The 23,843-nt window shown below is 53.7% G+C and overlaps 5 protein-coding genes across 6 annotated transcripts in view; 2 read left to right on the forward strand and 3 right to left on the reverse strand.

The window, feature by feature from the left end:
• The first annotated feature begins 1,705 nt into the window (after nt 1-1,705).
• Nucleotides 1,706-7,774, forward strand: E2f1 (E2F transcription factor 1). Its single transcript, XM_042055124.1, has 7 exons — nt 1,706-1,721; nt 2,758-2,904; nt 3,220-3,439; nt 4,147-4,299; nt 5,944-6,058; nt 6,153-6,372; nt 6,475-7,774. Exons 1-7 carry the CDS (start codon nt 1,706-1,708, stop codon nt 6,717-6,719), a joined length of 1,116 nt encoding a protein of 371 aa, XP_041911058.1. The 3' UTR covers nt 6,720-7,774.
• Nucleotides 7,775-8,480: 706 nt separating this feature from the next.
• Nucleotides 8,481-22,941, forward strand: Necab3 (N-terminal EF-hand calcium binding protein 3). Of its 2 annotated transcripts, XM_038329954.1 has the most exons (13): nt 8,481-8,611; nt 10,247-10,271; nt 11,344-11,452; nt 12,067-12,092; nt 12,238-12,335; nt 19,790-19,926; nt 20,180-20,295; nt 20,457-20,536; nt 20,623-20,673; nt 21,020-21,132; nt 21,278-21,355; nt 22,027-22,118; nt 22,206-22,941. In XM_038329954.1, exons 1-13 carry the CDS (start codon nt 8,510-8,512, stop codon nt 22,232-22,234), a joined length of 1,056 nt encoding a protein of 351 aa, XP_038185882.1. In that variant the 5' UTR covers nt 8,481-8,509; the 3' UTR covers nt 22,235-22,941. The 2 variants fall into 2 exon arrangements, with proteins under 2 accessions (XP_038185882.1, XP_038185881.1); XM_038329953.1 differs by having other exon boundaries at nt 22,027-22,941.
• On the reverse strand, nt 13,695-15,212 carry Actl10 (actin like 10). Its single transcript, XM_042055052.1, has 2 exons — nt 15,179-15,212; nt 13,695-14,802 (listed from the first exon to the last, which is right to left on the reverse strand). Exons 1-2 carry the CDS (start codon nt 15,210-15,212, stop codon nt 13,721-13,723), a joined length of 1,116 nt encoding a protein of 371 aa, XP_041910986.1. The 3' UTR covers nt 13,695-13,720.
• On the reverse strand, nt 17,062-18,184 carry C5H20orf144 (chromosome 5 C20orf144 homolog). The gene is made up of 3 exons (XM_038329955.1): nt 17,991-18,184; nt 17,652-17,711; nt 17,062-17,469 (listed from the first exon to the last, which is right to left on the reverse strand). Exons 1-3 carry the CDS (start codon nt 18,114-18,116, stop codon nt 17,062-17,064), a joined length of 594 nt encoding a protein of 197 aa, XP_038185883.1. The 5' UTR covers nt 18,117-18,184.
• Nucleotides 18,661-23,843, reverse strand: part of Cbfa2t2 (CBFA2/RUNX1 partner transcriptional co-repressor 2) — a 115,835-nt gene continuing 110,652 nt past the window's right edge. Inside the window, exons 11-12 of the mRNA XM_038329952.1 lie at nt 19,115-19,214; nt 18,661-19,010 (exon numbers count right to left, since the gene is read on the reverse strand). Of these exons, the coding sequence (XP_038185880.1) occupies nt 19,000-19,010; nt 19,115-19,214 (111 nt within the window). The 3' untranslated portion in view covers nt 18,661-18,999. The remainder of the gene's footprint in view (nt 19,011-19,114; nt 19,215-23,843) is intronic.

Consider the following 23,843-nt stretch of genomic DNA (forward strand, 5'->3'; position numbering starts at 1 on the left):
CAGTGCAAATAAATAAATAAAAACAAACGAGCATGCTCTGCTATGACAGCTAGAGTTTGGATCCCAGCACCTACACTGAGGTCACAGGTGCCTGTATAACTCTAGCTTCAAGGGATTTGATGGTGTTTTCTGCCCCATGCCCACATGTTCATATACACTCAAACAAACACACAAATATCTTAAAGAGTAAATTAATTAAATAAAAATATATCAAAATGCCAAGTCTATCTTGGTTTATTAGCATATTTTATAATCCAGGCAGGCGAGAACGAGGGTATTGACTCCAGCTCAGTGCCAGCCTACACTAAAAGACCTTACAAAGCTGGTAGCAAGAGGCTGAGTTTCCCATTATACACGAATACTTGTGTGCTGTAGGAAGTACATAGTACCTTGCATTAGGTCTGCAGAATACAGAGTAGAAAGCCAGTGTAGCCCAGGACACTTGTTTTAAATAGTTCTAAAAATTGCTGTGAGCCAGGTGTGATGACAGTTCTTACAAAGTAGAGGGGTAAGGTCAGGAGTTCAAGGCTTTCCTCGGCTGCCTGTCGTGCTTGAGGCCAGCCTGGGCTATTTGAAACCCATCCATGTTCACACAGAACATCATTCTCATTGCCCTGGCTCTCCCACAGGAGTGTTGCTGTTTCTGGAACACGCTCTCTGTTAGAAGCTCAACTAGAGAACAGCCCCTGAGATTTTTAATCCAGGAAGGGGCCATCTATGTATTAACCTGCCACAGTGGTCCCTTGTGTGTCTGTGAGAGCATTCTGTGTTGGCCTGGGCCTGCTCAGTATTTCACTGAGACTGCATGCTGTCCCAGGGTTTGCTAAGTGTGCAGTGTCTGTGACCCTTCTGTGGATAGCTGTTTGAGTCATTCAGCTGTGTGCACCAGTGAACATCTTCACTGTGCCTTTTAGGATCTCAGTGTTTGGGTTGTCTGTCTAGAGAGGAGTGACAGAAACGGGCATCTGTTTGGCAAGGGCCAGGATGCTGGGAGAAGGCATTCCCGGCCAGCTTGTATATGGGGGTCTTGCTCCTGGGTGGGGCTCATGCAGCCCATTTGGGGATGTATATCTTGAATTTCTCCCTGGCTACAGGCCCATCCCAAGGTGGAGACCACCGTAGGCTCTGCTATCAGGCAAGAGTTTGGTGAGGAAATGCAGGGAAATGCCCTGCACAGACAGCATCGGCCATGTCTGCCTGCACGCGTTCCTCTCTTCCTCGTGTGCCGTCCTAGTCCTTGGCTTCCAGGATGGAACTTGGGTGGCAGCATGAGAGGGTGGGAAGTCTAGTCAGCACCTGTTGACTGACATTGCGGAACGACACTGAGGTGGAGGGGTAGGCAGGAAAGACAGCCGGCTCTGCAGCACTTCCTGGAAGTGGGAAAAGGCTGGGTTTGAGGCAGTCCAGACAGAAGGGTAACTTCTCTCTGAAGTGATTGTTACAGGGGTCCTGCTGGAGGGCGCTCCAGGTTTGAGAAGGGCGGCAGAGGGTAAGCCTGAGAGGCAGGGATTGGGAGAAGTCCATCTCCTCAGTTCTTAGGAGGAAGGCTTTGCCGAGGCAGAGATGTGGAGGGAGACCAGCACAGGGACAGCTGGACCGCCGTGTGTGCGTGTGCGTGTGTGTGTGTGTGTGTGCGAGAGAGAGAGAGAGAGAGAGAGAGAGAGAATGAGAGAGAGAGAATGGCTGTGGGTAGCATTCTTGGCAAATGGTGGTGACAGGTGGTGAGCCAGGTTGAAAGTGGGTTCAGCTGAGAAAGGCCTGTGGCTGGTGAGAGGACAGCAGGCCTGGTCCAGTTAGGGTGTCCTGTCTGTTGGAGGGATTTCAGGATCCTTTCCATCTCTGTGTGTCTAGCCTGAACTGGAGGGCATGGGGAGTAGCAGCTTGGGGTTCTTCTCAGACAGACCTGGGTAGCAACTGTGGCTCTGTCACTTCCTCACTGATCTTGAATATGGGTTGCTTGAATCTGCAAAGTGAAGCCATTGTGGTGTTGCTGGTCCAAAGGCATCAGCTGCCACCACGGTTATAGATGCGCAAATGAGTTAAAAATTAGAGACGTGCCTTATTTGCCCAAGGGACATTACCCTTCCTTGGTGGCTTCTGTGGTCTCTGTGGGCCAGGACTTGAGGGAGATTCAGCTGGTGCTTCTGGCCTGGGATGGAACCTGCTGCAGACAGAAAAGGGCCTGGTTGTAATAGGAAGCTCCCGGCTCTTGGCCAGCGGGGCTTATCTTTGGGGCTTTTCTCCTGCCCCTTTCTGCCTTGTAGGAGAAGGTCTGGGACCTCAGTGGCCGGTCTCAGAAGTGATACTATCACTTCTGGCTAGCATTTGAGAGGAAGGAAGTTGGCACTTGTCTTTGAAAGAGGTATCGGAAGTAGCAAGTCCTGGTGGCGTGTGCCTGTAAGCCCATTATTCGGGAGGTAGAGGCAGGAAGAAGAGTGGTTCAGGGTTATCCCTGGCTACACAGTGAATTTGAGGTCAGCCTGGGCTAAATAGTTGTAGGAACTGAGAAAACTAAATAGTAGATTGTGTTAGTGTATGCAGGGCTCTCGTTTAATCTCTAGCATCACAGCGATGACTTGTTCTTGGCTGGTATACGATGATAAACACCTGTTGAACCTAAAACTTGAACTCAGTCTTCAGTCTTGCGCTTGAATGATTTGTGTGGTAGGATAACCGAATGCTTAGGATCTGTCTCTGCTCGCATACCTAGGCATCCTATAGAGAAAATAGGACTGGAGTGCCAAGCCCTTAGCTAAGCCTTTTGTGTGGTCTCACTCCTGGTTACTGGGCCTCTTTCTGTGTTTCTGCTACAGGTGAAACGGAGGCTGGATCTGGAAACTGACCATCAGTATCTGGCTGGGAGCAGCGGGCCATTCCGGGGCAGAGGCCGCCACCCAGGGAAAGGTGCTGGTTGACTTTTAGCTTCTCAGGCTCAGATTCGGGGGTGGGCATGCTCATTGACTGGGGGCCCCAGCAGGCAGCTGGAATGGCTGACTGACATGACTTCCTCAGGCCTTGGAGGTGGGGAGTTCCCCAGCCACAGAGGAATGCTTTGGTTGGCAGACAGCAGCCACAGGGCCTTTCTGCTCGGCCTGACTAAGAGGAAGGCGCCCTCTGCCTCCAGCTCATCTTGCCGCTCTGCAGTGCTAGGGAGACAGGACTGTTGGGGGCAGGCTGCGTGTTTGAGAAGCCCTGCCTAGCCTAACCCCTGCCCCCCAGGTGTGAAATCTCCAGGGGAGAAGTCACGCTATGAGACATCGTTAAATCTGACCACCAAACGCTTCTTGGAGCTGCTGAGCCGCTCAGCTGACGGTGTTGTTGACCTGAACTGGGCGGCTGAGGTGCTGAAGGTGCAGAAACGGCGCATCTATGACATCACCAATGTCCTTGAGGGCATCCAGCTCATTGCCAAGAAGTCCAAGAATCAGATCCAATGGCTGTAAGTACTGACCAGTCAGGTGGGCTGGTGGCAGCCAGGCCAGGCCTGCAGTGACTTCCTGCATTCCTAACAACTGGGAAACCAATGTCCGAGGAGAGGTGTCTTCCCTGGGTGATAGACGGGGAGGGACATACAGATCTCTCAGATCTAGCTCCCTATGGCTGTACAAGGTATCCTATCTAGTAAACACACACACACACACACACACACACACACCCGGTGAAGGTTCCCTGTTCCCTTTCCCAGTGCCCATTTTTGGGCCACTGTACAACCATCATTTCAGCTTTTGCTGTCCACACAGAGGTCGGCGTTACAGCTGTTTTAGTTTTGTTACGACTTCTCCCTTGTGCTTCCCTCTCTCCCCAGGCGTCCTACTGGCCTCTGTGGCACATCTGCCGTCTTGGTTTTTGATGGATCAGTCTTCATTCTGTGTTACCTTGTTGTCATTCTGTGGCATATGTGTGCTGTTGTTTTCTTTCTGGGCTCCTTGCTGGGGCTATGTAGGTATCTGCCGACAGACCAGGCATTTTACTAAGCCCATGCCAGTCTAACTTGGAGCCGAGCTGGGGATCCGGGGAGCGGAACCAGAGAGGGGAAAGAGCTCGCCCACTTCTCACAGAACATTGGCGGCGGCAGACTGCCTTGGGTGCCAGGACTGGTGGATGGGAGCCTGAGGGCAGCTGCTAAGTCTCTCTGGCTTCCCGCAGAGGCAGCCACACCATGGTAGGGATCAGCAAGCGACTTGAAAGCCTGACCCAGGACCTACAACAGCTGCAAGAGAGCGAGCAGCAGCTGGATCACCTGATGCACATCTGTACCACACAGCTGCAGCTGCTTTCTGAGGACTCAGACAGCCAGCGATATCCTTGAGTTGGCAGGAGGCATGGAGGACAGGCTTTGCCGGTGGCGGCACCACGCTGAGACACAGAGGTTACCCAGGGCTCTGGATTCTAGGATTCTGGCTTTGGAAGCAATGCCTGCCTCTGCATTTACTCGCCATAGCACACTGAACAAGTTACTTGGCTTTTATGGGCTTAAGTTTCATCTGTAAAAGAGGATAGTAACCATTTCCAAAATTATACATATTAAAAAAGAACAGCTGGGTGGTGGTGACACGTAGCTTTAACCCCAGCACTCGAGGGGCAGGTGCTCACTGTGAATTTGAGGCCAGCCTGGTCTTCTAGAATAGGTTCCAGGACAGCCAGGGCTACACACAGAAGCCCTGTCTTGAAATACAACAGCAACAAAAAAGAGAGAAAAGAAAGAAAGAAAGAGAGAAAAGAAAGAAAGAAAGAAAGAAAGGAAGGAAGAAAGAAAGAGAAAGAAAGAAAGAAAGAAAGAAAGAAAGAAAGAAAGAGAAAGACGGACAAAGGGCTGAGAAGATGGCTTGATGAGTAAAGGTGCTTTTGGCCAATCTTGACCATCTGAGTTTAAGTCCCAACGGAAGGAGGGAACTGACTCCTGTAAGCTGTCCTCTGACCTGCACATGTGCATGCATGCGCGCACACATACCCCTGTGGCGTGTGTGTGCGTGTACACAAAGACACAATATAAGTAATAAGTTTAAAAATAAGTAATACATATTTAAAGAAGCCCAGAATTGGAGAGTTGGCTCAGCACTTAAGAGTACTTTTGTTTTCGCAGAGGACCCAAGTTCAATTCCTTGCATCCACATGGTGGCTCACAACCGTTTGTAACCCTAGTCCTACTGCATCTGATGCCCTCTTCCGACCTCTGAAGGCAGCAGGTACATGCGTGGTGCGCACACACACATCAAAACTCATACACAGAAAAGTCCAGGCTGGGTGTGGTGGCACATGCCTTTAAAATCCCAGCATTTGGGAGGCAGAAGCAAGTAGATGTCTGAACTCAGTGCCAACCTGATTTACATATTTCCAGACGAGCCAGGGATACACAATAAGACCCTTTCAGAACAAAAACAAAACAAAGCTATGTCCAGTGTGATGGTGTGTGCTTGTAATCCCAGGACCAGGTATGAGGCCCATCAAGGCTATGTAGTGAGGCTGTCAATAAAGATAATCACGGACCACTGGACTACACAGTGAGACCCTGTCATCAGAGAGAAAAGGTAGTACCAGTAATGACAAGCCTTTTCTTAGTCATTGATTTAGTACCTGATTGTAGCTTCAAAGTTAGGACTATTTTTAATTCACTAAAAGAAACTTCATTAGAGTATGTGTCTCTTTAGTAAATACCATTGGTTAACAGCAAGATTGTCAAAACCAGTCTCCATCTCCCAGCCTGGAGACCTGTTGAGCATTTTATGTGGAATTACTGCAGGCAGCCATTAGCTTAGAACTGGATGGGTAGATAGATCTCTGTACCAATGTGGCAGTTGAGCTTAGGAGTGAGGCTCTGAGCACCTACTATGTGCCAGGCTGTGGGATGAAGGAGTAAAAACAGGAGTGACTAGATAGGGGTGAAACTAGATAGGGGTGAGTCCCGGGTTCCTCAAAGGTCAAATGGTCCTTGACTCCCCCAACCCTGGCCTATGTGACCTGCCAGGACCTTCGGAGCATAGCGGACCCTGCAGAGCAGATGGTCATAGTGATCAAGGCCCCTCCTGAGACCCAACTACAAGCTGTGGACTCTGCAGAGGTGAGATTCGGGACCCCAGGCCTGACCAAGACAGGGTGGGCTGGGCTGATGGCCACCTGGACCTCAGTTTACCCTGCCTGCTGCCTCCGTGCAGACATTTCAGGTCTCTCTTAAGAGCAAACAAGGCCCCATCGATGTTTTCCTGTGCCCTGAGGAGAGTTCAGGGGGCATCAGCCCTGGGAGGACCCCATGCCCAGAGACGTCATCTGGGGAGGACCGGACCTCTGACTCTGGCACTGCAGGACCTCTGCCATCACCTCATTCCACATCCCCGACCTTGGATCCCAGCCAATCCCTGCTAGGCCTGGAGCAAGGTAGGTAGGGGCAGGTTTTGATCCCCTGTTTGGGTAGTCAGTCATGGCAGCAGCCCCTTTGCTGCTGGGCCAGCTCTAACCTGTAATGCCTGCTTTCCCCAGAACCAGTATTGTCACGGATGGGCAGCCTGAGGACCCCCACGGAAGACCATCTGTCACCGCTGGTGGCTGCTGACTCACTCCTGGAGCATGGTCGAGAAGACTTCTCTGCGCTCCTCCCTGGGGAGTTCATCAGCCTTTCCCCACCCCACGAGGCCCTTGACTACCACTTTGGCCTTGAGGAGGGTGAAGGCATCAGAGATCTCTTTGACTGTGACTTTGGGGATCTGACCCCTCTGGATTTTTGACGGAAGCCTGCAGAGCCAGGGCATCTGGAGATACCTACCCTGTCTGCAGCTTTGGAGCCTCCTGCCCTGGGCCATCCTTCCTGCCTCATTGGAAAAGCACGATTCATACCCTCTTCTCTGTGCAGTAGCTTCTAGCTCTGGGGTTTGGCTGCTGCAAGATGAGCAGACCAAAAGGGGAAGGATTTCGTATGGTGTGTGTGTGCGCATGTGCACGCTCATATACACCCCACACTGCGCGGTGTACATGGAGTGTATTCTGTGTGTGTGCGTGTGTGTGTGCATGTGTGTGTGTACCGGGGAATGAAGGTGAACACATCTGTATGTGTGCTGCAGACACATCCTGGTGTGTCCACATGTGTGCATGGATCCATGTGTGCGCGTTGGGGTGGGGGTGGGGCTCTAACTGCACTTTTGGTGTCCTTGCTGCAAAGGCCCTGTGAGGCCCAGGGTGGCTGCCTGCTCCCAGAATCCTGTGTCAGCCAGGCCAGGTGGGATAGCTAGTTTGGCTGGCTGGGATTGCAGGGCAGCAAGAGCACTGCTTAAAAGTTTTCCGATCGAAGCTTTAACGGAGCGTTTATTTATTTATCGAGGCCTCTGACAAGCCCGGGGAATAAGCGAAGGGTGGGAGGGATATGGGGCTGATATCCCTACTTCCTATACTCTGAAGCAAGGGCAGCGTCCAATAGCTTTTTTTTTTTTCTTTGCCCAACCCCAAAGGAGCTGAGGCCCAAGTAGTTTATTTATTGGGAAAGTGGGAGGCGGGAAACAGACTGACAGCCATGGATGGGGAGGTGGTTCCCTTTCAGAAGGTTGTGCCAGCACCCTAGCTGCACTCGTGTGGATTTGAGGTGGGAAAAGCGAGTGAGGGCCTTCACTGACGGTGGACAGGAGGGTGGGTGTGGGGTTCCTCCTGTGTTTGGAGTGCCCCTCCATTGTCCTCACCCTCCAATCTGCACTTTGATTTGTTTCTTGACAGTTCTGTTCCCTCCTGCTTTGATTTTAATAAATATTTTGATGGTGTTAGGGCTGGGTTTGGGACTCCACACTGGTGTGAGGCTAGGGTTGGAGGGATTACTTACTCCCTGTTCCTATTACGTTCCTCTCATATGTGACCACTTGAGAGGAAGAAAACTGACCCAGTGACTAGTAAGAAGCCACGCATATTTCCTAAGTGCAAAAAAGGGAGTGTTAAGAGTCGGCTTGCTGTGCGCCTTCCGGACCTTCCTGAGCATTAGTAAAGATGGCAACAACACGGTAAACTATTGTGTCAGATGCTTTTGCATGTGTGCGAGCGCGCGCGCGCGCGTGCGTGTGTGTGTGTGTGTGTGTGTGTACTTGCAGCATGTGTTCCTCCCTCTAGGCCTGTCTTACAAGTGAGAACACCCAAAGTTTCCTGGAAGAGGTGCTGGGGCTGAGATCCGGGAGAATTGTGACTTGGGAATCCATGACATGTTAATTCTTAAATGGAAGTCCTTTGAGCAGAGCATCTACAATCTTGAGGGGCACCTATTATCCTCAGATACCCAGAGATAAGAGCTTGTGGGCTTGACCTGTTAAGACTCCTGCCCACACCAGACTGGAGCTGCTGGTCCTGAAGAACTGGCAGTCTGTCGTTGCTAGTGACCCATGGGATGGCGCCTTACCCCACCCCTTTTGGAAGCTTCTTCCAGGCAGGGAAACCGAGGCCAGATGGGGCGGGGCCGCGCTTGGACCAATGGGCGCACGCCCCGCCCCCAGCCAACCTAGGCGGTCTGGGAACCGCAACCCGCAGCCTTGCGAGCCTCCGAGCCATGGCGTGCGCAGGGTTGCTCGCTGTATGCTTGCTCCGGCCACCCGCACCCCAGCCGCCGCGACACCCCGCGCCTGCCGCGGGACACGCGCTTTTCCAGGATGTGAGTAGGGCACCGGTGGGCGGGCACAGGGCTCCCCAGGTCTCGGTCTTTCGTGGTCCTGTCTCTCCCTCCACATCCTGTTGGTTATGCTTCGGTCCCCCTCCCAGATTGTCTGTGACCCTGCTGTTCTCATACCTCTGTCTTTGTGTTCCTTACACTGTGCCGCTCCGCGTCTCTCCTTGTCTCCGCAATAGTGTTACTGTCCTCCACCCCAAAAAATGTGCCCAGTGGGGCTGGGGCTCTAAACACCCAGTCACAGTAGCCATCACCAACCTGCTGGGCTGATGGGACTTGGTAGCCTGGACCTAGAAGGAATCTCTGTCCTGCCCCAGAAGCCTCAGGCCTCACCCGAGGGTGGCAGAGTCCTGCAGTTGGTAAGGGACTCCTCTCATGGGCAGCAGGTGGCATTAAAACCCCCTTATATGGCTTTAGAGCATCCTCACTGCCTCAGCCACTGCTCTAAGCCCCCTATCCCCTCCCCCTCCTTTTTTTTTTAACCTCTCACTGATATGCTCAGCTGGTCCTGGCCCTCTCCTGCCCCTACTCCAGAGGTCCTTGCCAGTGGGAGAGGCTGTCGTGCCCCCTCCCCAATGCCCTAGTGACTCAGCACCTTGACCATAGTCCTTCAGGCCTAAGGAGATACATTCCAGATCACAGATGGAGTCAGGGGGCACACTAGGATTTAGACGAACGTGTCTTCATTCCAAGCTTAGCTCTCCTGTCCCAGCCCATCCCAAAGACCCCAGCTAGGCCACACTGAAGTGCTGTGTGACCCCAGTCTAGCAGTGGGCCTTCTCTGAGGCAGCCTGAGGGTTACATTGGTTGTTTAGACCAGTGACCCAGGGTGCAAGAGTTTAGCTTCCAGGACCCTGGCCTAGAGGGTTCTGTCCAGGCCATGAACTTGATGCCCTTTGCTAAGCTGCTTTGGAGGACTGGTTCCTCGTAGGGCAGGCACTGGAGAATGCTGCTGTCCGCTTCATCACTGTCTCTGCAAACAAAGTCTGCTGACCCTTGCCGTCTTCCTTGCTCCTCACGCAAACGCGTATGCACAGATCCCAGCCTTTGAGATGGCCTCTTCCCCAGTTCTGAAAGGGTTAAACTCAGGCTACTCCCTCACTACTAGTGGGAAAACCAAAGCACCCACAGAGGGCTAGCCAGTGGCTGCCAGTCTTCGACAGGCACAGGAGAAGCCTACTCAGTGAGGGTGGATGGAGAATGGACGATAGGAGGGCGTGCAGAAGGGCCAGGGTGCAGGTCTGGTGAGGCTTTCACGGCTCCTCAGGACGGATCTTGGGCCATCTGTTCAAGCTTCCTCAAGCTGGGACCATGCCAAAGGCTGATCCATCAGAGGGAACTCAGGCTAGACTCCAGCTGTGGGAAGTGGAGGTACAGAGAGCTGGCCTGGAACACCCACCCACCGTGAAGTCGCTCTGTAACAGGAGGGAGTCAGCCTTAGGGCTTGCTGTGCGGATCTTCCTGTGCTCCCTTGCTGGAGACTCCCGCAGTACTGCCCTAAGCAGGAGGAAGGCGATGCAGGGGAGCTGGCTGTCCAGCTGGGCCCCCATTGGCTTGGGAGGGGACTCCTACCTCTCTGGCTCCACTCACAGCACTCTCTTATTTCCCTTTGGCCCTTAGGTTTTCCGCAGAGCAGACAAGAATGGTGAGTGTGGCTTCTTCCCCTCTGGTCCCACAGCCTATGTGTGCGTTGGGGTGGGGCGGGGGGAGTGGGGTGGTAGGTGAGCTAGGGAGTTATAGCCTAGAGTGAAGTCTTGAGACTCCCAAGTGAGAGATCAAGCAAGGGACACTGCCTGGAGAACAGATGGTGTGCAGAACAGGGAACAGAGAAATATGCTTTGACCTGAGGGTGGAGCTGGGGGCTTATGTTAAGCAGTACTTTAGCTCTGCGATGGGTGCTTGTGTAAGATCTTGTAAAGCCCGTAAACAGCTTGTGAGGTGGGAATTCCTCACTCCATTTCACAGGGAAGGAACAGAGGCTCAGAGGAGGACATCAGTTGTCTAACCCTTTAGTTAGTGGCTCTGAGACCCAGATCACCCTAGGCTCCCTGGATGAGGTGGTGGAGCGCCCCATTCAGCCTTCACTTTTTTCTTTCCCCCTGGGGCTGCAGGTTCCTGTGTTTCAGCTTCCTGGTGTCCCCAAGTGCTTGTCCTTTTATGAGCCTCGTCAGATTGATTTAAGACACATGCTCTAGTGCATTCTGTGGCAGAGGCCCAGGCCCTCCCAGTCTTTGCTTATCACTCAGACCAAACCCCATCATCTTGAACCATCTTGTTCTGTTCTCTGCCTCTGCTTCCATCCCCCTATGCCAGGAAGCTCATTCTCACCCGAGCCAGTCTGCTGCTTTGTAGAGTCTGTCAGAAGGCTTCGCCTCCTCCTCTGTGACCCTGGAGCAAGGCTAGTTTATGGGATCAGGGACTGTGGCCCTAAGTCCTAAGCCACGCTCTGGTGCGTCCCAGGCTGTTCTCTCATACCTCCATTTGACAGATACCGAGTCCCTACCAAATGTATCCTGTACAAGATGTCTCCTTCAGCATATACTTTTGGGTACTCTTATCCTTTTGTCCAAAACAGTCAGGGCCACCACTAAGGTCAGAACCCTAGGCTATCTGGCTGAGTGATTGTGAATGCTGCCAGACCTTTGGGGAACCTGGATTTGGGGGCAGGATGCAGCCAGGACTCAAGGATACCAACTCCATACCCTGCGTCTCCCCAGACGATGGGAAGCTCTCCTTTGAAGAATTCCAGAATTACTTTGCTGATGGGGTTCTCAGCTCAGTGGAGCTGCGGGAACTGTTCAGCGGAATCGATGGGCATCTCACCGAGTGAGTCCAACCTGGCCAGGTTGTCCCAACCTACTGTGTCCCCTGCTGTCACGGCTCCTTCTGGAGGCCAGGGGGTGGGGAAAGACGTCAGGGCCCAGCGCCAACTTTATCCACCCACCTACACCCTCTTCAGCTCCAGCCTTGTTGCTACACTGCTTCCAGCTGGGACCCCAGAATAACTAGGCTTGACTCACCACCCGTGCTCAGCGCTTTCATTCCCATGCAGAGGATGTCTGAGGACAGCTGGGTCCTGCCTGCCTCCGCCTGTGCATGCAGGTGCAGGAATACACATCTTCCCACGTGTCCACATGCACACATCTGCTTCAAGTGTACACTCCTTCCCTGCCTCTTCACTTGGGGACACACATGCCATGAACATGCAGAGTTGCTTCCCTCCCCTCCCTTCCTCTTCTCCTTAGTGTGTATGTCCCAGACTAGATCAGCATTCAAGGCTTCAGAGGCTTGGACTGACCCCTTTGAAGTGCCTATGCCCCTCCCCTACCAAACAGATGCCATGCCAGGCTGAGTAAACGGGATGGGGACACTGGCACCTACGTTCAGTTCACAGGCCCAGGTTCTAAGAGTCTGAAGAATGTTTTCTCTTTCCCTCACAGCAATTTAGAAACAGAGAAACTGTGTGGTGAGTAGAGGCCTGTGCTGGCCCTTGTGTCCCAGCCCCTGGGCAGGTGGGTGTGGTGAGGGTACAATCGGGTAGGAAGCCTGGGGCAGCTGAGGAGTTCCAGGCTGGAGAGATGGTGCGGCTGGAGCACCTTTTCTACCTACAGACTATTTCTCCAAACACCTGGGCATCTACCGGCCGGTGTTGGCAGCACTGGAGTCACTGAACCGTGCGGTGCTCACTGCCATGGACACCACAAAGCTGGTAAGTGCAGGGAAGAGCGCGTGGGGAACCTGCAATGATGGCTCGGTGCAGTGGGACTCTTCCCTGTCATAGCTCAGGGCTGTGGAAACGGAGCTGGGATTCAGACTCGGGTATTCCCACTTAATAACTGCCCTTTACTCCGTGATCCTGTTTCATCATCTAAAAGCCAGAGGTGATAATGAAGAATTAAGTGGGTCATGGTGGCTCACACCTGTAATCTCAATACTCAGGAGACAGAGGGAAGAAGATTTGCTGTCAGTTTCAGGCCAGCCTGGCTAGAGTTAGACCCTGTTGGGGGAGGAAGAGGCAGAGAGCTAGTGTTTTGTTCTTTGCTCTATTCCCAGTACCCAAAACAATTCAGGCAACATAGTAGGTTTTTGTTGACCTGATGTAATTGCTGGGGGCTGTCAAGCCAGGACCTAGCAGGCATGGGCTAGGATGTAGGGTATGAAGTCATACATGTCCACATGTACATGGAGCCTATGAAGCAGGGCCTAACCTGTGAGAAGGCAGGCTTCTATATATATGTGTACCTGTTTGTTGGCCTATATTATAACCTGTGTAGACAAGTGTTGACAGCCAGGGCTCCAGACCCTTAGTGATCAAAACCAAAACAAACCAAAATAAAAAAAAAAATCACCCCCTTTATGTGTTAAGCTAGGTGGTAGCTTACACTTTTTTCTTTTTGGAGATGATTTTCCTTGACTGTCCTGGAACTTGCTCTGTAGACCAGGCTGGCTTTGAACTCACAGAGATCTGCCTGCCTCTGCCTCCTGAATTCTGGGATTAAAAGTGTGCACCTCCACTGCCTGGTGGCGGTTCATACTTCTAACCCCAGCACTTGGAAGAGGCTGGAAAGCTTGAGATGGAACCCAGCCTGAGCATATAGCTGAGATCTTGTCGTCATAGAGGAAAAACTCTCCCTTTCCCCATGTCCATGGCTCTTCTGGAGGTGGGTTGAGTAGGCCTGGGGCTTTACCCAACTATGCTTTTTTTGGTACTTGAGGACAGACCCCTAAGGCTTTGCACATGCTAGTCACTGCCCCCCCACAACCCCACTTTCTACAGAAAAGGGAACGCTGAGAGCTTCAAGTGAGGGGCAGGGCTTCTAGGTCCCTCATATTAAGAGTTTTTCTCAAGTGTTCTTTGAGCCTGGCCCTGCTGGACTGACATTCTCTAAACAGGTGGTGTTTGGGTTTTCAAATGAAAGCAAAATGAGGGTCAGGGTTAGCCCAGAAAGGGAAAAGGGCAGTCCACCCACATATAACCCTGCCAGCTGCGAACACTTCAATCTGTTTATCTGGTTCTCCACGCTAGGCCAGAGTTGCCGCCTCTGTTCCTGCAGTGCCCCTGGTGTCACCAGCCATTCTGCGTCCATATAAAACTCAATTGAACACTTCTCGCACCAGAAAAGGGCCATACTCCTCGTACATGGCCCGAGTCATCCAACGGCACTGAAAAGAGTTCAGGGAGGCCATCATGGAACCTCCAGTCCACACAGCTGTGCCCCGCCCAGGCTGAGCCACCAGACAGGGCCGCAGGGCCGGGTACCCATGCCTCCGGCACTGTGCCTCTAGCTCCAGGTTCATGCGCTCCACAAAGCCCGGGAAAAGGGTGGAACCACCAGCCAGCACAACCGTATTGGCCAGGCGTGTCCGCAGTGTTGAGGGAATCTTTTGCAGTGCCTGGAAGGCCAATGTGGGCAGTCCTGGCTCAGGATGGCCTAGGAGACTTGGCTGGAAGAGGGGTTCGGGGCAGCGGAAGCGCTCGCTGCCGAGGTACACGTAGCAGCCATTGCTCAGGCAAAAGCAGGCCCTCTGGTGGCGGGCAGGGTCACAGATATCACCCTGGAAATCTAGGGACACATAGCAGCAGCGCTTCTTGAGCCTTGTAACGGTCTTGCGGGGCAGAGCCTGCAGCTGAAGATCAGGGCACGCAGCCACCAACAGGTCTCGAAAGTAGCGCGATAGGGTGCTACCTGCCACGTTCAGACGGAAGGTGGCCTTGTGCCACGAGTGACCTGCGTAGACGGGTGTGGCGTGGCACACGCCTGCGCCGGCCTCCACAGCCAGCCCACTGAACGCTCCGGTGGAGCAGAGTGCCAGCAGCGCTGTGCTGGCCATGTGGCACGCGGGCACTGTCAGGGCCTCGAACAGCAGCTCGGCGATCTTTTCTCGGCCCTCCGGTGGTGCTGATGGCGAGTCGCTCACGAGCACAGGCCACTGCTCGGGGCGGACCTGCAGGCCTCCCACCATTAGACGCTCCCACAGTCCCTCCAGTGCGTCCCAGTCCACCACCACGCCGTGCTTGATAGGGTGCGCACGCGCCACGCCGCCCGCCAGCTCGCAGCCCGGTGTTCCGGGCAGCACTGGCCGGTCCCAACTTGGCATCAGACTTGAGCTCTTCAGCACAATGCGCGGCTGGAGCTCCCCGGCGAAGCCCGCCTTAGTGAAGCCCGAACCTTGGTCTACCACCACCGCAACGTGATCCAAAGAAGGGAGCCTGTGGACGCGGCGGGTCCTGGGCACCGACGCCACCTTCTGGGCTCAGTGTGCCCCGAAGCCCTGTGGGCCTTCTGGGCAATAGCCAGCCCTCAGTTCTCAGCTCCACCTTTGGCTACGGGGTCCCGCCTCTGGGCAGCGGTTCCTTTTTTGGCTCCACCCCAAAGCTGGGATGTGGCCCTGCTGTTAGTATTTAATGCCTCCTTAGGGTCCTAGAGTCACGGCACGTCACCTAGCTTGACTAGAGAGTTACCTCGCTGTGGAGGTGGGAAGGAATGGTTAGAGAAGAAAGGAACTTAGATTGGGCTCATTGTGACCTCAGTCTGGCAGTGCAATCCCCACCCCCTTCCTCCTGCACAGGGCTGATGGAAGCCATTTGGGAGCTCACAATAGGGGCCTGGCTGACCAGCACAGCCGATTCTTTTCCCAAACGCTTGGAGTCTCTGCGTACTCCGACCACAGTTCTAAAGAGAAAGCTCTCGACCGTATATCTAGTTACAATGAGAACTTCCTACTTCCTTGTGCTCAACCTCATAGCCACATGGAGGTCTAGTCTGACCCCTCCAGTTCTGAGGCTCATATAACCACCTAAGCAAACCCAAATCTTTGTAGTGTTTCTTCCTCCAAAGGTAACCACGAGCCTCCCTCCTGGATAGGCTATTCTCTTTAGGATCATTTTGGTTATAAATAGAAGATTCAGATGCACTTGAGTTAAAATAAGGACTATATGGATATTGGATGTTTTCTGGATCACAAGGGTGGAAAAAGTCTTAGGAACAGGATGTGACCATAGGGTTGTGGTTAACTGGTAAGGTCTCTTAAAGTTCCCAATTACAGTCCTGGAGAAGGGGGTGATAGAGCCAACTTGGGGCAAGTGCACAGATGCTGAGAACCGTGTGACTGGGCAATTAACCCTCAATAGGTACTATGCTGTGTGTGGGTCACATGTTTTCGGCATGTTCACAGTCTGTGGACACTGACAATAGTGCATCCCTAGCCCACAACTCATGATTCCAGTGGACTGAGACCTTCATCCTGCTACCTCTGGTCCCAAGAGAGGCCTTCTGAGTCAGTCATCAGTGTGTGGCAGGAAAGGCAACTCAGAATTTTTGTTTCCTGAATCAATCTGTTGTACTGAGCTCAAGATCCTCCTGCCTCATCCTCTTGAGTGCTGGTATTACCCCAGCTGCCTGCAACTGGAGATGGTAGCTTTAGGATCTGTTCTGGAAGCTGGGTGTGGGATCCAAGGAAGCCAGCAGCTGGCTTCTCCCCTAGCGTGCCGCTTCTCTCAGGAATGATACGAGGATAAGGCTGACTTTGAAGCCTACTGGTGACACGACAGTACGGAAAAAGCAGGCGGCAGGAACTGAGGGCAGACAGGCTGGGGAGCTGGTCGAGCACGGCCCAATTTTAGCCTTGGGCTTTAGTGGGGATAGTGGAGAAAGAGTGGGAGCTAAGAGCAGGGGAAATGAACTGCCTTAGATTCGCCGTTTGGAAGAAGCTTTTGGCTACATGTGGGGTAGAGGATGAAACTTGGTACCTTGGGAGAAAAGTGCTTTGACCTGAAAATCTGGGGAATTGAAAGCTTGGGAGTTACTGATCACTCGCAGGCAGGAGTGAGACCAGAGAGGCTCAAGCCCTTCTTTTGTGTTTTGTTTTTCGAGACAGAGTTTCTCTGTAGCTTTGAAGCCTGTCCTAGAACTAACTCTTGTAGACTAGGCTGGTCTCGAACTCAGAGAGAGCCGCCTGCCTCTGCCTCCCGAGTGCTGGGATTAAAGGTGTGCGCCACCACCGCCCAGCTCTCAAACCCTTCTCCTTGAGTGTTTTGCCATAGGTGGACTCTGAAGTTCCACACAACCATGGCTGGCCAGCCTCGCTGTTCTTCCTGGTATGATGTCTGTTAGCCTGGGACCCTCCCTCCGCCTATGAGGGATTTTTGAATGTTGAGGACTCTAGAAGACCTCAAGCCTTTGGTGAAAACAGGTTATCCCAAGCGTAGCCAAGTACAGATTGCTCAAGCCCACCTTGAGCCTGTGGGTCTGGCACGAGCTAACTTTTGTGCCACAAAGATAGGTTAAACGCAGCTCTAGCTCCTGGTCGTGGTGATGGCTCTGCTTCATTCCTACTCACCAGGGGCCTCAGCAGAGACAGAAGTGGCAGACGCCCAGGTTGCTATGTGCTCTTTATTGAGCGGAGTCCTAGCGCGGGGGAGTCGTGCCAGGCACTCAAGGCCGCGGGCGAGGGCAGCGGCGCCGCTTGCGCGGCTGCTCCTCGCGGGGGTCGCCTTCGCTGCAGACCTCGTGGTGGGTCAGCAGATGCGCGTACAGCGGCTGCCAGCCCTGCTGGGCCTTGGCCCCGCCCCCTCGCCCGCCTGCCGCGCGACGCCCTTCCTCCTGCAGCCGTGCTTCCAGCTGCAGCAACAGCACCAGGATCCTTTTCATCTCCCCGGAGCGCGCGCCTTCGCGCCTGTCCACGCCGTCGCCTGCGCCACGCAGCATGGGCGCCACCGCTGGGAAGCATGTCGGGGCGCCGAGCGCATCCTCAACCGGCCGCCCGGGCCGCGCACATGGGCACGGTGCTGCCTCGGCCAGCTGCTGCCGCTTGTCCAGCGGAAAAAGCAGTACGATCTTGGTCTGGGGGTGGGCGGGTTGTGACGGGAAGAACGTGCCAGGGCAGGGCCTGAAGCCACTCCCGTGCCTCTGGAGGACCCAACCTCCCGAACCCCACGGTGCCATCATGGCTGTTCACCCCGCACCCCAGGACCCTGCCTCCTCACAGGAACCCATCGTCCACCCTTGACCCATCCACTGCGTACTTTCCCAGCCTTGATGCGGAGGTTCTCACCCACCCGGGCGGAGTCAGGGGCTTCACGCCATTGAAAGAAGGGGAAAGTGATGTGATGTGAGGCTGTGGGCTGGAGAGAAGGAGTAAAGGATAATCCATGTCTGTGACCCCAGCGACACCTATGCCTTTGGCCTCACCCCTGGATAGAGAGCCCCACTTTCTGCCCTTGCTTCTAGGGGCCCCTATACCACTTATGTGGGCTTCAGAGACTCTCCACCTCTACACAGATTCTCTAAGCCCTTTCATGCCCCTGGGTCTAAAGGCACAGACTCCAGCACCGGGCATCCCATCGGGCCTCCTCCCTACTCACACTTGGCTTCTTCCGCTTGAGGTGGCTGAAGAACTGCTTGTGACGGGCCTTGTCCATGTCAGGCGGCCTGTCCTTGCTGGCCTGACTGGGTGCTTTGGTCCTCTTGTGGGAATTGCTGTTTCCCATGGTAGGACTGGTCACTAGAGGCCACTGCCCATGCTGCCTCAGCCCTGCCCTCTACCCAGGGGTCCCGTTTGGCCCCGCCCCACCAAGTGAACTGCATTGTGAGCTCACAAGTGACCTCATTACACCAAAGCTCCATTCTTCCCCTGGACCGCCCCAGCCCCAGAGAATCTGGCCTCTATTTAATTTTCATGACCTCTTCTGGGCTCAGCTTCCCAGCTGCAAAACAGGGCTAGTGCTTTAAACAAACAATGCTTAGAAGGTGCTTAAAGGTCCACAGAGGGAAAATTTGAATCTTGGCCTGCCACTAATTAGGTGCTTAATCTTGGCCAAGGTTCAACCAACCTCTCAAGGCCTCAGATACGGAGTAGAGTCAACTACGGTTACTACAAATTATGACGGGTAAATGAAATTCTTGGGATGAGTCTGGTATGGGGTGGGTGGTTCTACCAACCAGGCTTTTTTGGTTGCAAATAGCAGAAAATTCATCAGTCCTCGTATACTTCCAAAAGGAAGTTACTGAAAAGGGTGGCACGGAAACAGGTCCCACAGACTTCAGGACAGGAATCGGGCACTAGTCCAGCCCTTTTGTTGTAAGCCTGGTCCACAAGGTACCATCTCAGCTGAGCCAAGGCAGGTGGTAGGCAAGCAAAGCCCGTGATAGATGTTGCTGTGGAGCACGGCTCTCCATGGCTCCCCAGGACTCCCACCTTAGGTTCGGGTATGTGGTGGGGGTGAGGGCTTCTCAGGGCATCCTGACTGGTCAGGTATGTAGCTGGGCAGATTACTAACAGTACGGTCCACAACAGTGGGGGCGTTTTCAGATTGAGAACTCCGACTGTGGGCACTAGGCTCAGCCCTTTGTAGCAAGTAACGGAGGGGAGCCTCAGTTCAGTCCTGTGGGAGAGATGGAGGCACACGGTGAAAGCAGTTGAGGAGGGCGAGTATCCCAAGATGGTTGGCAAGGGGCCTGAGGCATGGGCAGGCCTGTCTCTGCTTACCTTCAGGGAACTGAGGGAAGGCTGGCAGTAGTGCTGGGGTCAGTGCAGGCAAGTGTGTGTGTGTCTCTTCAGGGACCTGGATGTCTTGTATATGTAGCGTCTAGAAAAATCCATGCAGCAAATGTTGGTTACAGAAACTGGTGAATGGAATAACGGAAGAGCAAACAAACACAGCACACGCAGACTGTGAGTGGGGTACAACAGGTCCGTAAGAGGCCCAAGGGTAAAAGTGGCCTTACTGCCCTGCACCTTCACCCTGCCTGGCTATGCCCAGGACATCACTGGCTGTGGCAAAGATGAGATTAGCAGAGAAGAGAAGTTGAGAGCCAGGAAAAGCAGTGTACGTGGGCTGTGATCCTCATGAGGCAGCTCCGTACCTGCCAGGATGAAAAAAACCCAGTCTGGACCAGGAAAGGGGCCCTCAGAAGCTGGGCACACTGGTGCCCATCTTTAACTCTAGCACTGGGAAGGTGTAGGCAGGAGGATCATGAATTCAAGGCCAGTCCGAGCTAAAAAAGACCCTATCTCCAAACCAAACTAGAAAGTGAGTGACTGCCTGTGCTGGACCTGCAATCCCTGAACCCGACTTCTCCTGCTACTCCCGTGAGTAAGAAGACATAGGCACAAAGCAAGGTAAGCCCCCTTCTTCAACCACACTTCTCTCCCTGCCCACAGGAGTATGAGCAGGCCTCCAAGGTGGACCAGTTTGTCACACGGTTCCTGCTTCGAGAGACTGTGAGTCAACTACAAGCCCTGCAGAGCTCCCTGGAGGGGGCATCAGACACCCTGGAGGCCCAGGCCCGAGGTCAACGGTACGTGAGCGAGCTGTTGGCCCATGGTCTGGTGTGTGAGTGCCTTCTGTTCCTGTATTCCAAACTCCTCAATGCCATGGTCTACTCAACCTCTTGGACAGGGAGGCCATGAGCTGGTCAGAAGGGATAGATGGTTTGGGGACTGGGATTCAGATCTGCCTTGCCCACCTAAGCTTGGTCCTGTGCTAGAATTCTGGTCTTGCTTGACCCTATTGTGAGTCTGGGGATAGCAGGCTGACCTTCTACTTTCTAGGCTGAATGAAGAACACATGCAAGTGCAGAGTAGGTCCCGTAGCAGCCGGCGGGCAGGGCGCAGAGCCCTGAAGAGCAGCTGGTCACCAGCCTGGTCTCCTGGATCCTCTGATACAGGTGTGCTTATGGCAGGGTAGGATCTGGCTACACAGGGTCCAGGGAAGATGTGCCATCTCCTATTCTCTTAAGGGTTTGCTCCGCCATTGTTCCCAGTTTACCCAGAGAGGACTCCCAGCTTCGGGGGCCCCTGGCTGATATCCTCCTGGTCCCCCTATCAGGGTGGACTTCAGAGGCTGAACTGCAGTGGCGGCTGCAGGTCAATCGCCTCCAGGAGCTCATAGACCAGCTTGAATGCAAGGTAAGTGGCTGGGTGGCTGGTGCCCCTTGAGGACCTGCCCATGCCAATACATGTGAGCCTCGACCTACATTCTGTGCCCTTTGCAGGCACCCCGTCTGGAACCCCTGCAAGAGGACCTTGCCAAGGGGCCTGACTCGGTGAGCTTGGGAAGGAGTGCTCAGAAAGAAGGGTAATGGCTGTCTACTCGGACCTGGTAGGCAGGTGCTGGGTTCTGGTTCTTGCTCTATGACCCCCTTAGGTTTTCTGCTCTCTCATCTGTATCTCTGAAAGTCAGGCCTAAGGTAGGAATGGAAGCGAGAGGGCACAGCGGGAGGTGGTACCGCAGACAGGGTCAGTGGCTTGGAGGATGAAGTCAGAGATGCGGGGAGGTCCTGTCGGTTGTGGGAACCTGACCCCACAGGGTGCAGATCCGAACCATATTAGGAAGGGTGAGGTCATACTCTGAGCCTAGCTGACCCCAATGACTAGCTGCTCTCTTGCCAGCACATCCTTGTGGCGCAGAGACAGGTCCAGGTGGCAGAGGATGCCCTGCAGGATTTTCACCGTGCCCTGTGCTGCTATATGAACTTCACAGGGGCCCAGAGCCATTGTCTACAGTGAGTCGCTGGCTAGCTAGTGGGATGTTTGAGGTGGGGAGGGGTGGTGAGCTAGGTAATCTGGGCAGGGCTCCCATGAGACCCTTGTCAGGTAGTCAGTGGTGGTCATAGCCCTGGTCCAGCCTAGCTACCTCTGGCTCTGCAGTGTGTCTGCCCAGAAGATGCTAGACCATGCTGCCTTCACCCTCTATGAATTCTGGCAGGATGAAGCCTCCTGGAGAAGGTGAGTGGTGGTTTAACACCTGACGCTGACTATAGCTTCTGGAGGGGTTCTGACTAGGTCCAAGTCCTACCTTCCTGTTCTCTGGCTGTGTGACTTCAGATAACTTACCTAACACATCTGGGTCCCAGATGAGACGATGCGTAAAGAATGAATGCAAATTAGGTATTGAGTGTATGCCTGTTATATCAACACTGAAGGCAAAGGTAGAGAGCTCGGAGTTCAAGGCTAGCCTGGGCTACACAGCAAAGCCCTGTTTCAAAACAAACAGAAAACAAAAACAACAGAGAGTTAACACAAGTTGGCCATGGTGGCACAAACCTAAACTCCCAGCACTTGGAAGGCAGAGGCAGGAGGATCAATGATTTAAGGCCAGCCTGGACTATATAACAAGACCCTATAAAACAAACTCAAAGAACTCAGGACAATGCCAGGTGCAGCGTAGGCACTCCGTGAATGTACACTGTTGTCAGTGTATGTCCCTGTGCTGGCAGTAGTCTAGTGATGTGGGTACCTCGTTCCCATTTTACCAAGGGGGAAACTGGAGGCTAGAACCAGTAGAGGAAGGGCTGGTGCTTGAGTCCAGGCAGCAGGACTAATCTTGGGTAAGGAGAGCAGAGCACTGACCTCAGAGCAAATGGCTGCAGACTCTGTCTATTCCACGGCCCTCCCAGGCACCAGCAGTCGCCCTGCAGCAAGGCCTTCCAACGTACTCTCATTGACCACCTGCAGGCCCCGGACTCTCTCACCACTGTGCTCTTCCCAGGTGTGTTGTGCCTGTGCTTCAAACAGCTCTGGGACCAGGAGGGGCAGCCCTCCCCCAGCTCCTGACCGCCCAACCTCTCACCCACAGCCTCCTGGTGGATTATGAATAATAACTGAGTCGGGTCTGCTTAAGCTGGTGACTCTGCAGCACGGCCCATCACTCTAGAGCCTTCTGCATGGGTCAACTCTACACTAAGACCAAGAAGCCTGCCTGTTCTCAGGCTAAGGGCCTGATCAGCTGGTAGAGGGGCTTAGCACAGGGATCAGGGACTGGGTTGCCTGCTTATTTATTTTGCTGTTTGTAGCTTCCAAGCACCTGAGCTTCTGCCTGACTGGGGAAGCCTGTGTGACCCAGGCTGATCCCTTCCCTCTCTGGCTGCCTAGGAGTGTCCTGCTTTCTGTTTGTTGTTTTGGGATTAGGTTTCTGTTCTTCCTCAACCAGCGGCAGAACCAGGGCTGATGCTCAGGGACCCCCTCAAACCCTGGAACCTTGACCCCTGAGGCTAGGCCAACTCAGTCTGTAGTGTAGAAACCCAGGATGTCTATCACTCTTCTGGGTCAAAACTAGAATTTCTAGCATCAATTTGTTGTATCAGAGACCTCTGGAGTATCCTGGGTTGGTTTGCATGTCATTTGCATATCATTTGCATGTTCTGCCCCACCCATGCTCAGGGCACTATGAGAAGCCCCAAGAAGACCTTGCAGAGTAGCAATAATTTGGGCCTAGAGTTGCCTGTTGCCCCCAGAGATCTGAGTCCAAGTCTAGGAACCCAGCACAGAGGCAATAAAGTTGGTGTTTACCTGTGGTATTGCCTCTGTCTGTCTGTCTGTCTTCCTGGCCACCTTGACGTGAAACTCAGGGAAGAAAGCTGCAGTTGGTACCCAGCTGAAGCTGCCTGCCTCATGGGCAGAGGGAGCTTTTTCACTGCTCTCAGTTCAAGGCTGCACCCCAGATCCTGCCTCCTGAGCTCTGCCTGGGAAAGAGGACAGACAAGGTCCAAGCTCGGCTTCACCGTACAGAGTCTTCTCAGTGTTACAAACAGCCTGCTTGACTGAATTCCTGAGTGCACCTATCTCATGCCAGAACCTGCCAAGATAGCCTGTCCTCACCACTGTCTCTTAACAGCATATTCAAGAGTCCTAGCAGCCATAACAGGGCAGGGGGACTCCTACAGGACAAGGCTGAGAAGTAACTCATGGGGATACCTTAAGTGATGCTTCACATGAAGGGGCATGGTACCACAAGAGCACACAACGGGTGGCACCTGTCTCACATGTGGGAACCACAAGTTCTGGGTGGCAGGCATGCTCAACTCCAGCTAACCAAGGGAAGCCAACCAAGGGATGCCGAGACCAGGGGGAAGGAAGAAGACTGGGGACGCAGCTGGGGAGGCAGGGCCCTTAAAGGAGCTTCATTCTGGAAGCTTTAGTAGGTGTGAAGCCAAGGCTGGTGGCCAGGGTCTGAGTGCCTGACTGCCAGATCCCTGCTGGGTGCTGGGGTGTGGCCAAAAAAGCATCTCTGCTGGCAGGAGTGCAGATCTGGCCTCCAGGCAGTCTTTTCTGTGGGTCTCCCTAGTGGCTTCAGCAGAGGCCTGGGTGCCTTGGGGCCAGCAACCTGAACCCAGCGGCCCTGGGACTCTTTGGAGAGGTTTGTTACATGCAGTGTGGTTTCAGTGTCCCCTTAGAGAGGGAGCCAGTCTGGGAGGAATAATCCCTGCTCTCAGTC

The sequence above is a fragment of the Arvicola amphibius genome, chromosome 5 (genome assembly GCF_903992535.2).
Source record: "Arvicola amphibius chromosome 5, mArvAmp1.2, whole genome shotgun sequence".
Taxonomy (NCBI): domain Eukaryota; kingdom Metazoa; phylum Chordata; class Mammalia; order Rodentia; family Cricetidae; genus Arvicola; species Arvicola amphibius.